The 12,588-nt window shown below is 48.2% G+C and overlaps 1 protein-coding gene across 10 annotated transcripts in view; it reads left to right on the top strand.

Annotated features, from left to right (window-relative positions):
- The window catches only part of PIK3R5 (phosphoinositide-3-kinase regulatory subunit 5), a 70,825-nt gene that overhangs the window by 46,473 nt on the left and 11,764 nt on the right, over positions 1–12,588 (top strand). For all 10 annotated transcript variants that reach the window (XM_041772443.1, XM_041772435.1, XM_041772437.1 and 7 more), the window contains 3 exons: positions 1,887–1,955; positions 2,719–2,857; positions 11,253–11,322. In XM_041772443.1, coding sequence (XP_041628377.1) covers positions 1,887–1,955; positions 2,719–2,857; positions 11,253–11,322 — 278 coding nt within the window. The remainder of the gene's footprint in view (positions 1–1,886; positions 1,956–2,718; positions 2,858–11,252; positions 11,323–12,588) is intronic.

The raw sequence follows: 12,588 nt of genomic DNA, 5'->3' as shown, positions 1-12,588 counted from the left end.
CATATTTGTGGCATTTTGAAATTGGCACAGTCCTTCTGGAAAGCAACTTGGCAGTTTGCTTTAAAGATTAGAAATGTGTTTATACTCATTGAACTATTGATCCCACTTCTTGAACTCTAAACAAGAGAAAGAATCCCAGTTCTAGAAAAAAGCAACACGTACAAAGTGATGTGCATTGCAAAAGCATCTAAAACAGCAAGAAGATAATCTCAAATGTCCAAAATGAAGCTAATAAATTATGGCAACCTATCAGAAGAAATATTATGCAGGTAATAAAAAGATGGGTATTATCCAAAGGTATGAACAAATTTAAATATACAAAAAAATTGCATCAGTAAGATTTATTACATGGTTTAGTGAAAATTGACTAAACATTTGGAAAAATTCAGAGTAAGTTTCCTAGTGCATACCATATAGCAGATAGAATTCTAAGTGTAGGGCAGCCCTGGTGGCGCAGCGGTTTGGCACTGCCTGCAGCCTGGGGTGTGGTCCTTGAGACCTGGGATCGAGTCCCACGTCGGGCTCCCTGCATGGAGCCTGCTTCTCCCTCTCCCTCTGCCTGTGTCTCTGCCTCTCTCTGTGTGTGTCTATGAATAAATAAATAAATAAAATATTAAAAAAAAGAATTCTAAGTGTATTAAAGATCTACATTTTAAAAAACGAAGCTTCAGAGAAAAGAAAAGAGAGGGGATCCCTGGGTGGCGCAGCGGTTTGGCGCCTGCCTTTGGCCCAGGGCGCGGTCCTGGAGACCTGGGATCGAATCCCACATCAGGCTCCCGGTGCATGGAGCCTGCTTCTTCCTCCGCCTGTGTCTCTGCCTTTCTTTCTCTCTCTGTGACTATCATAAATAAATAAAAATTTAAAAAAAAAAAAAAAAAAGAAAAGAGATGTAGGAATATTTACAGGATGCTCGCTTGCCAAAGCAAAAATCCATGAAGGAAAAAAACGAACACTTCTAATATTGGGATATCAAGGGAAAAATCTATAAAATTAAAAAACACATAACAGGGGTGCCTGGGTGGCTCAATCAGTTAAGCATCTGCCTTCGGTCAGGTCATGATCCCGGGGTCCTGGGATCAAGCCTTGCATCGGGGTCCCTGCTCAGCAAGGAGCCTGCTTCTTCCTCTCCCCACTGCTCGCATGTTCTCTCTCTCTCTCTTTCAAATAAATAAACAAAATCTTTAAAAAAAAAAAAGGGGGGGGGTTCCTGGGTGGCGCAGCGGTTTAGTGCCTGCCTTTGGCCCAGGGCGCGATCCTGGAGACCCAGGACCCCATCGAATCCCACATTGGGCTCCCGGTGCATGGAGCCTGCTTCTCCCTCTGCTTATGTCTCTGCCTCTCTCTCTCTCTCTCTCTCTCTCTCTCTCTCTCTCTCTCTATGACTATCATAAATAAATAAATAAAAATTAAAAAAAAATAAAAAAAATAAAAAAATTTTTAAAAAGTCATTTTCAAAAAAAAAAGACAAATTTGAAAAAATATTTACAACACAAATAAAAAGGAAATGCATAGCCAGGAACAGGGGAAACGTGTGTTTTTAGAGGTGATATAGCAAACAGAAATTCATTTATAGTATTATAGGTAAAAAAAAAAAAAAAACAAAACAGTAGGAGTAAAAATACACATACTACAATCAAGTTTCCCGGAGGAAAATACATAAAGAAAAATGGTGTTAGGAGAAGCATTGCGATATTAGCTGCGGTTGCATTTAGAGGGGGGATATTGTGATGCTTTTTTTTTTAAACTTGCATTTCCCAAATTTTTGCCTTGTGGTTATATTGCCTTTCATGTAAGAAAGAAAGAAAAGAAAGTACAGAGCAAGAGAGCACTGCTCTATTCTGCACCTGTGCTGAGCCTCACACTCTTCTCTCCTGTCCCATCCACAGGTCCAAGAGAAGGGCACTTATGACCTTCTGGCCCCCCTGGCCCTGCTCTTCTACTCCACTGTCCTCTGCGTAAGTTCCAGGGTGGGCCAGCTGGGGGAATTGGGAAGGGACAGGGAGGGGTGGCCTCACACCTCCAGAGACAACACGGAGGGAACCTGTCAAGCCGGGACCCTGAAACAGGTATCAGCCCTCTGATGGCTTCAGAGCAGCCACTCTGAGAGCCCTCTAGAACCCCATGCAGATCCCATCATGCCTGGTGTATCCAGGCTCCTGTGGAAGGTCTGCTGTCCACAGCCCATGCACGAGCCATGACACAGATCCTGCTGGGAGATTTGAGGTCCACCTCATTCTATACCCTAATAGTTCACCCAGTGTGAGCAGCACTAGACCAGCGGCATCAAAGGACCATGGGAGCCAATCCACTTCGAAGCACAGATCTTTGCCTCAAGCGAGGATAGTAAATACAGGTTGTATAGGCATTGAAGACCACTCCCCCAAATGAGTGGCAGCAATGGCACCATGTAGTATGACCTCCAGGGTGGCAGCTTTTCAGAGAGGCGCTTTCATGTATTGGGTATTGTGTGTGGTGAAATCATGGCCCTGCAGTAGAGGTGCCCCTGGGTGCCATCTTGCCCTTCTATAACTCACTCCCTAGGGATAACTTCTGGTTCTTTCTGGTCTCATTCTGAGACATACTGCTGCCGGGAGGAGTGTACCTTGTGTGGAATATTCCAGAAAGGAGCAGGGTCTGTTCTGGAATACCAGTGAGCTCTCTCTCACCTATGAGGTCTCATACCCAGACCTCTCTGCTTGCTGCTCCCTTTCCATCCAGACGCCACACTTCCCACCAGATTCAGATCTCCTTCTGAAAGCAGCTAGAACCTACCACCGATTCCTGACCTGGCCTGTTCCCTACTGCAGCATCTGCCAGGAGCTGCTCACCTTCATTGATGCTGAACTCAAGGCCCCAGGTAAGTGTCGGGGTGGCAGGTGCATGGGCTCTTCTTTGTGCACACAGCATCAAATGGCTGAGAGGCGTGAACATAAGACACAACTCAAGGAGGAATTCCTAGGGGAAGCTGAGCAGGGTTCAAGGCAAGGAGACCCCACTACATGGTCTGTGCCTGTACTCTGGTTTGCCAAAAGGTCTCTGAGACTGCCCAGGTCAGAGAGAGAAGCCCCCACAATAGTGACAAAAGGCCTTTCTGGGTTCTTTTTGCCTTAGCATCAAATAGGAAAATGCATGTGTGGATAGCTTCAGTCCTGGCCAGAGAAGTAGCTGGCACTAGGAATGGACAGGTTGATGGGTGCCATAGTCGATGGGTGCCATGGTAGATGTGGACAAGCACCTGGTGCTAAGTTTTCACATGTGAGGGGTCTGCAAAGTAGGAATTCTTGAAAAACTGCTGGTGTTCTAATAGACATGAAAATGAAGTCCTAGGAAACTGTTTTAGGGCAAGAGAAAAATCTAAGAAGGTAAGATTTACTGTGTGCAAGGTGGTCTGCTAGACTAATTCAGCAGCGTCAGTAGCTCAAAGGAATAATGTCAGGTAAACATCCTGATAGATGCCCCTGAAACATTTGATAGAATTCAACATTAATTCCTAATATTACAATATTTGGAAACTATTATTAACACATGGAAGTGTTCTTAAGGAAGTAACAGCCCACAGTGAAATGCTAGAAGTGTTTCCATTTACATCAATAACCTTCCTCTTTGTGCTTATAGGTATTTGCCTATGCAAAAAGGCAAAAATAAAGAATTTTTCTTCTTCCAGAGAAGATAACATTTTAATTATGCAGAAATCAAACAATTGCTTATCTATCAAGACTAAGAGAATCACCCAAAGAACTGTCAGAACTGACAAACAGGTAGCTAATGGCATTAACCAGTAAGAGAATACAGTGAGGGAGAAAGAAACCCAATTTATAATAGCAACTAAAAATATAAAAGAAGAAAAAGAGATGTGAATTACCTACATACAGAAATAACTGAAGGATAAGTTACTTAAGAGACATGTTGTCAGATTGAATCAATATTGTAGTAACAGCAGGTGTTATAGAAATAAATGCAATTGTGATAAAAAATACCAACAATATCTTTTTAAATTTATCAAAATAGATAAAGTCTATCTGAAAGAATAAATGCTCTCCAGTAGCATTTTCTTCTGTATTTATCATGTATTTATTGATGTATTCTTATAGCAGAAGAAGGGGTATTTCCCTTAGTAGGTCTTTGAAAGTTAACTATATAGTTAACTATAAAGTATAACTATAAGGCTATAGGTATTAAAATAGTGCACTGTTGGTATAAGAATAGATAAATTAATGGAACAACATAGAATGGCTAGAAATGGGCTAAATATATAAAGATCTGTTATATGATGAAGTGGCATCCTGAAACCAGTGATGAGTAAAATTTATCATTTGATAAATGGTATCAGGACGATTGACAGACCATTCAAACTGAGTTATAGTTTTGTCTTAAAAAAAATTAAGAACCCTATCTCAAACAAATTTCAGATAGATTAAAGGTTGAAGTGTGGGAAATAAGACTATGAATGTAATAGAAGAAAAGTAGGTTACATGAACCACCTAGAGTGGAGAAGAGATATCAAACAGCCAGCTACTCCACCCCCAGGCAAAAATTAGAAAAGAAAAGGCTGACAGATTTGAGAGCATCAAATTTAAAGCTTTTATATAGCTATCCAATCATTAAAGATGTAGATACAGAGTTATGGAGGGCAAAAGGCATCCAGTAGTAACTTGCTGAGTCAAAAAGCAGGGCCCCCAAATACTATGTATATTTTAATCCCATTTTTGTTTTTTTCTCTTTTAAGTGTATACATGCACCAAACCCTGCCTCGTGCCCACAGCATTTAATTCTCATCATACACATTGAATCCACCCAGGACAGGAGAACCAGATCTCATTCCTCAACAATTCCTGGGCCTGAGAGCTCAGGACTGAAGCTCTGTGTGTAAATACCTTTGCAGGGTTTCTGAATTTCTTCCTAATTATCTGATTTGTCTGCCTAGCCAATCAGCTGAGCTGTCCCCCACCCAACCAGCATATTTGTCTCCTCCCAGCCAATCAGCTGAGCTGTCTCCCAGTCTATCAGCATATTTGTCTCCTCCCAGCCAATCAATTGATTTGTCTTCTCCCGACCAATCAGCTGACCTACCTGGCTGCCCAGCCAATCAGCTGTCTGTGGTTACAGAGGCACAGAGCAGGTATAGGGCAGGGTTGGCCGCACCCGAAGCCCGCCTATTCCTGTTGAGACTTGAGGGGAAAAATCTAGAAATCCAGAAGATGAAGTGCTGGACAGGTAGAGGTGCTCGGGCACATGACGGATAGACAGTTTGCCAATCTAACTTGCAAGGCACCCTAAGTGACCCAGCCAGTTCAGGGTTCATCTCTTCCATCCCCCTTCCTTCCAGCTGCTCCCCCAAAACCCCACAGTTCTGTGTTGATTGCTTCTGGGCTTCTTGCTGGTGACCAGAACTCCTTGAACCAGAAGGCTACACTTTTCTTCCCTTCTATAATGAAGACAGGATTCAAACTGCAAATATGTTGGCAGGGTCTTCAGTGGATAATCCAAGATCTAAGTGACTTTTTTTTTTTTTTTTTTACTTTGAAAGGGGTGCAAGAGATGTAGGGCTGGGTGAGCCTGTCCCCTGCTCGCAGGGAGACCTCTTCCCACCGCCCGGTAGAACCAGCCGGCTCTTCGCTGAATGCACATGATGCCTCAAGATATTTTGCAGGGGGCAGCTGAGCAGGGCCTCTGTCCTGGGCAGCCCAGCGAGCAGATGTGGCGTGGACGGTGAGAGCCAGGCAGAGCAGCAGTGGGAACTGGAGAGGGAATGAGGGTTCTTGGATGCAGAGCAGAGGACCCTGGGAAGCCCAGTCCCTCAAAATGCTGAGCACCTTCCCTTTGACATTGCCCAGGGACTGTGTGACAGCTCAGATGTCCTGGTGACGGAGAAGGCAAACACCCATCTGGAGAGGGTGGTGTCGGCTAGGCTGCCTTGCCAGGGGCTCCTCCTCTTCCAGAGAAAGCAGAACCAAAATAGGAAAGCCTGAACTCTTTCTCAGGCCAGAGAGTCATTTTCAAACGGTTAAAAAAAAAAGAACAAAAACCCTAATATGGGATCCCTGGGTGGCTCAGCAGTTTAGCACCTGCCTTCGGCCCAGGGCATGATCCTGGAGTCTCAGGATCAAGTCCCACGTCCGGCTCCCTGCATGGAGCCTGCTTCTCCCTCTGCCTGTGTCTCTGCCTCTCTCTCCCTCTGTGTGTGTCTCTCATGAATAAATAAATATAATCTTAAAAAAAAAAAGAAAGCAAATTCCAGAATAAATCCATTTAAAATATCTATATTAAACATTTTTTTAAAAAACTAATATGTACAAACATGTGAGCCTTTGTCAGAGACACTGAGCCCATCAGGGACCCAGCAAGGTGGCAGAGCTGGTTTAAAGGCAGGTGTGAAAGCCCAATAGAAGTTTCTCAGGTAAGCCAGAGTAAAATTGCAAAATAAGATAGGAAATTAGTTAATATCAGAGAGGGGGATAACCCCATAACCTATGGGGCACACTTTTCTACCCCAAAAAATCCCTCCAGTCATCTCACATCCATGGGTTCACTCGCAGTTCATAGAGTCTGAGCACTCATCAATGACGACTAGTAAATGAAGCTAAATCACCCCCTTCTGGGATCCTGAAGTGGACTTGCTAGATAGTGCCTCAGTGTGCTTTTATTACGGCCCGTGGGAATATTTTTGCCTCATTGCTGAGTGCCCCCACCCCCGTCCCCAGTTCTTCCTGCTGAGGGAGGCAGGGGTGGGGCAGAGGCTTGAATGGAGGCCATGGAATGAGCTCTTGGAGGAGAAACTGAGGCTGAATCACTTAGTGGTTACTGGTACTTGGTCTGAGGCTGTGCTGGCCTCAAATCCCAGAGCTGTGGGGCCTTCGGCAAAGAAGCTTTTCTTTTTTTTCCTCATCTGTAAAATGGGAGTATGATGATGCCTCCCTCTCGGGGCCATGTGAAGGTTAAGGCCAGCTGCCGAGGATTTCACATTGCTGGGGGCAGTGGTTGGGATTGGGCAGCAGTAGCCCAAGAGACAGGTCCTGACAAGGTCATGGGGAGAGGATGACAAGGGACCTGGGGAGCTGGGCCTTCCACCCATGGAGCCCTGGGGAGCCGGTTGTCATGGCGATGAGCGAAACAGTTTACCCCCCTTTGATGTGGCCGGGTGGCAGAGGAAGTGGGCATGTTATCAAGCCTTTGCCCGCCCCCCTTCTTCCTGACTCCACCCCAACACGGTGGTCCACCCCCTCTGGTCCGGGGGTGGCAGGAAACGTCACGTCAGTCTACTGGCTCTTGCCCACCACAGCCCTCTTGGGTTCAACCCACATGTTTGTTGAGTATTGACTCCAAGCCCCCGCATGGCTGTGTAGACCACAACACTTGGCTGCAAAGAATGTGCCCCGTAATCCTGAGGGGTGACAGTGGGTGTCACCCGGGAGTCACTGTGCTGATGCTGAAGCACACACTGGCTGCCTCTCCTCAGACCTCAGACCCCTGGAGCAGAGGGAACAGCAATAGTCTTCCCATTCCACGGCTGGGAAAACTGAGACCCAGACAGGTGTCATGTGTCTTGCCCATGGGGCGTAAGTGGGTGGGAACACAGGCCGTTGTGTGACCTGTGCCTTGTCACTTCCTAGCCAGCGACCTTGGACAGGTTACATAAGCTCTCCGAGCCTCCCTGTCACAAGCAGGACTGTCACTGTTGGGGATGCCGAGGCTGATGCTTGCATCTACCGTGTGCTCACCGTGCCTTGACTCATCCGTCCTCAGGACACCCCTCACTCCGGGTGCTTAGTAATATTCCTTCCCATCCTCCAGAGGATGAACCTGTGAGCTTGTCCAGACTCACAGAGCTGCCAAGAGCTCTCCCTCTTGAGCCGACGTCTGTGTGAGCCCCCACGAGCCATATTCTTTGACTCCAGAAACGTATTGTCACATTTGTACTGAGCTCTTCCCCCAAGAGACAATAGGCTGGCAGTTGTGCGTGTCGGGAAAACCTGGGGCTGTCCTCACTGGCATTTTGTAAGCACCCTCTGCCCTGGGCAGTCTGTCTGTCACTCTTCCTTTCCCTTGGTGCCTTTAGCCCTTGGACCTGTCAAAGCAGATGCAAGCCCGGCTTTGGTTACATTTGCCCATCAGCTGGTGGCAGGTGAATTCTGGATATTCTCTAGTGGCCCTCAGTTCCTTTTAGGACATTACTGACCATAGACATTTGCATTTCATACTTTTGTTTTTTTTGGCCTCTGATGGAATGAAAGGTGCAGATCCCTCGAAGAAAAGTCAAACATCACTGACTAGCAAGTAGGAGCTTTTACTCAATGCTCTCACACCAAGTGCATAGATCCACCCCCTCGCCCCTGCAGCCCAAACAAAAACCAGTTCTCTACCTTTCCAGGCACTGACTGAGGTCCCAAGACCTGGTTCAGTCCAGACAGCAACTACCCAGAGTTCATGCAGACCCCATGGAGTAAGAGCTCAGTTACATAGACTACCTCCTATTTAAGATGCCATTGGCAAGTCCCACTGGGAGAAGAACCCAAAGTGAGGGACGCAGGTGGCAAGGGAAACCATTGTAATTGAAATCCATTCCCTGCCTTTTGCAGTCTTCATTATAATTGACCAAAAGTGGTCTGTCTTTAAAAAAAATACAGAGAACGTTTTAAAAATTTGCGTATTTGATGGCACAATGTCAGAGAAAGAGATTTTTATGACTGAGAAACAGTGATGAGAAGCAACACAACGTCACTTCTCTGGTATCCTTGTCGAAGATTCTTGCCTCACTCCATTCCTGGCACAATGTGGAACACCCCAAATCAAGGGACATTTTGCCATAACCCATCAGGACTCTGGTGTCAGGATCACAGGAGACCAGGGCAGACTGAGGAAGCGTTACAGGCAGAGGAGGCGAAGGAGAAATAAGTCCATGCAGTGTGGGACCCTGGATGGGATCCTGGAACTAAAAGATGACATTACGACCACAGGTGTGTTTCTCGTATCATAGTGCCGCAGGGGGAGATGTAGTTAGGAAAGGAGCGGGGAGCCGCTGTTCCAGAAATCAGGGGCTGATTCAGGAGCATGCTGGCAGCACATAACAGAAACCCCAGCATAAACTGGTGGAAACCCATAGGGGTTTTTTTTCTTACATTAAAAAAAAAATTCCATTGGAAGGCAGTCCAAGGTTGGCATGAACATTCCAGACCAGCCTTCTCCCTTCTTTCTGCTTCACTGTCCTTAGCAGGAAACATCGTCCTCGATGCCACTTTGTGGTCTAATGGCTGCAGGAGCTCTGGCCGTCATGGTGCCACTCCTGTTAACAGACAGGAGGAAAGTGGGTTGCAGAAAGGAGTCCTCCAGAAGCCCCACCCAACCCCTGCAAGGGAGGCCGAGAAATATGACCTATCATCCTGTGCAAGGGGTCCCTTTGGTGAAGAAGGGGGATGGGCGCTGGGTGGATGCTCACAGGTCTCTGCCCGCTAGGAATAGTGGCCTGGTCCTGTTGGGGCGACAATGGCCAGGGCTGTGAAGGAGCTGGGGTGGCAGGTGTCACTTCACTCCCCCCACCCTGGTGGCTCTGCAAAGCTGGGGGTCATCTTGCAGGTGTTTCCACAGGGTCACTGTACTTGTACCCAGTAGCATGTGTCCCTATTTGCCATCAGCCTGATTATTCACAGAACTGAATGCCCTCTGTGCAATGGTTTCCTCCGGCCTCCTGTCCAGGCCCAGGCCACGGCCACATCCCTTCCCACCCTCCCCATCTCCCTGCCCCCCCGACATCCACCCCAGCCTTCTGTTTCATCCTTCCTCCCTCCACACACTCACGCTGAAGGCTGTGCCTACGTCACGTGGCCCACATCCCCAGTCCCTCCCGAACCCAGGACCCCAGAGACGGGGGCAGGGACATACCGCCCAGCAACCCCCTGCATGTGAAATCCAGGGGTGTGTGTCCAGGTGTGATGGAGATGAGGCTCTCCATCTGTCCACCGGGAGCCCACGTGAATCACAGACCCTGAAAAAGCAACACGGCCTCATCTCACATTGGGATTTCCACACACTTAAGGCTGGGCTTCTTGGCACAGGCACTAACCGCCAAACATCATCCACGCAGAGTGACCGCATCTGGTCATACCTTTAAACAAGGGCAGAAGATGACCTGGGTGAACAAGGCTGGTGTTGCTCAGGGGCCTGTGGGTCCAGGCAGGGCCTCTGGACTTCCGTACCTAGTAAAAGGAATGTATGCAGAAGAGTCAAGAGGGGCCTGTACTTGTCTTTGTGTTCTGAGGTCAGGGGGCCTGGGGGTGCAGGGTGGGGGTGGGGTGACCCTGTCTGCAGCATAGCATTTCACCAGGAGGAGGGGGGTCTCGCAGGAGGGGGCAAGGAGGGGAGCTTCCTTCTGTCATGAATGTCAGCGGCCACCAGATGGTGTCCCAGGTCCCCGTAGCCTTTCACAGTTTCAGGGACTTTCCTACCGGAACAGACATTAGTATTAACTTGTAAGCGTGGGACATTACATAAGAGAAACATCACACAAAAGGCCCCCAAATCAAAGCAATTAGACCCTAAATTAGAACAGTATAAGCTGTTTTATTTATTTGTTGCCATTGACCAGACATAAGTCAAGGCCTTTCCTTTTACAGCCCTCTCTGACCTGGGTCGTGGCCTTCCTGCTCCCAGCCCACGCCCTCTCCTGGGTGGCTTTGCCCCCTGTCTGGAGCCCCTTGAGGCTGCCCGCCCCCTCCGCCCAAGGCCCAGCCCCCGCTGCTAGTCTTCTGTTGTTTAGTCACACCATGGTGGGCGCACAGCTGAATCCGTACTGTTGAGGCTGTGTTCCAGTCGCAGACCTGAGCCACGCTGCAGGAGAAAAGCAGAGACTTTGGGCTGGTTTGGTTTCTTGGAGGCTGGAGAGAAAGGCTGGGGCAGGGTTGGGCAGGATGCCCCATGGGCAGAGGCAGGGCTCAGTCTGGAGAGGCACAGCACCAGGGAGGCCCGGCTGCCCCCAAGAGTCTGTGGGAGGCCGGGCAGAGGCACGGAGGGCCCATGGAGACTGAGCTGGGGGACCCCCGCCCTCGCCCGCACACCCTTGGTTGGGGGGGCGGTCTGTGCCTCTTGAGGTGGCCAGGGAACCACAGGGTGGCAGCAGGCTGGCCATGGTCTGGGAGGAGCCTCCGGCACCCGAGCCTCCTCCCAGCGCCTGAGCCTCATCCTGGGGCTACAGCTAGGCCCCAGGCCATCTGCTGAAGGCACAGATTAAACCTACCAACTCTCCTTTCTTTTGACAACAGGAATCTCCTACCAGCGACTGGTGAGGGCGGAGCAGGGCCTGCCCATCAGAAGTCACCGCAGCTCTACCGTGTGAGTACTCTCGAGGGGGGGTTCCCCACGCCCACACCGTCCTCCCCAGCTGTGCATCTGGCTTCCCCTCCACTGCACACACACATTTACACACTCATACACACACACACACCCCTTGCCCCAGCCACCCACAAATAGTCTTCGAGAGGACCAAGAGCCCCTTGGATTAGCTGACAATGCTTTTTTTTTTTTTTTTCTGACAATGCTTTTGTACATAGTGCTGTTTCTCTGGGTTGAGGGGCTTTCCTCCTATTTTTAAATGGCTCTGAGACTTAAAAACAGAGCAGATGTTAAAAAGCACCCACATGGATCATGCCAGGTGCTGGGCACATGTCACCTCGCTTCACCCCCACTTTTCATGTGGGGGAGACTGAAGGTCAGAGAGGCCAAATAACTTCCTGAAGGTCACACAGCTAATAAGTGTCTGAGCCAGGATTTAAAGCCCAGTTTTACTCAAAGGCTCACAAGGTTTCTATGATGTCTTTTTGCCTCTTCCAAACTTTTTTTGATGGGGGCCTACGGTAAAAAAAAAAAAAAAAAAAAGAAAGAAAGAAAGAAAAAGAAAAGCATTTTATTTTATTTTATTTTTAAGTAATCTCAAACTCATGACCATGAAATCCAGAGTGGCGTGCTCCACACATGACTAAGCCAGCCAGGTGCTCCTAAACAAAGCATTTTTTATGAAAGTCTGCTGTACACACACACATACACACACAGAACTGAAATGAGTTTTTTTCTTTTAAAGATTTTATTTATTTAATCATGAGAGATACAGACTGAGAGGCAGAGACACAGGCAGAGGGAGGAGCAGGCTCCCTGCGAGGAGCCCGATGTGGGACTTGATCCCAGGATCATGACCTAAGCCAAAGGCAGACGCTCAACCATTGAGCCTTCCAAGTGCCCCTGAAATGAGTTTTAGAAATTGAAACTCACCCCTATGCCCATAGGATGGGCTCCATCCATCCTAGCCTATTTCATTTAAAAGGCAGTGCTGGTTGTGATCACCCAAATCAACTGTGTTACCTACTTCTGGGTCCCAGCCTGCCAAGTGTGTGGGGCCACCTCACCTGGACACTAGGGGTCCAGAGACCCTGGTTTCCAACAGTTCAGAAGCTACAGCTGCCCCCTTCCCCACCCCCTCCCACCCCATCCTCAGCCCCCCAACGGGGTTCACTGCAAAATTCCTTCAATGTCATATCCAACAAAAAAGCCTGCGGCAGACTTTGAGAGAGGCAGAAAGGGTACAAAAATGCTTGAGGTTAGTGA

This window comes from Vulpes lagopus, chromosome 10 (genome assembly GCF_018345385.1).
Source record: "Vulpes lagopus strain Blue_001 chromosome 10, ASM1834538v1, whole genome shotgun sequence".
NCBI lineage: Eukaryota > Metazoa > Chordata > Mammalia > Carnivora > Canidae > Vulpes > Vulpes lagopus.
This window is presented reverse-complemented; position numbering and strand designations above follow the sequence as displayed.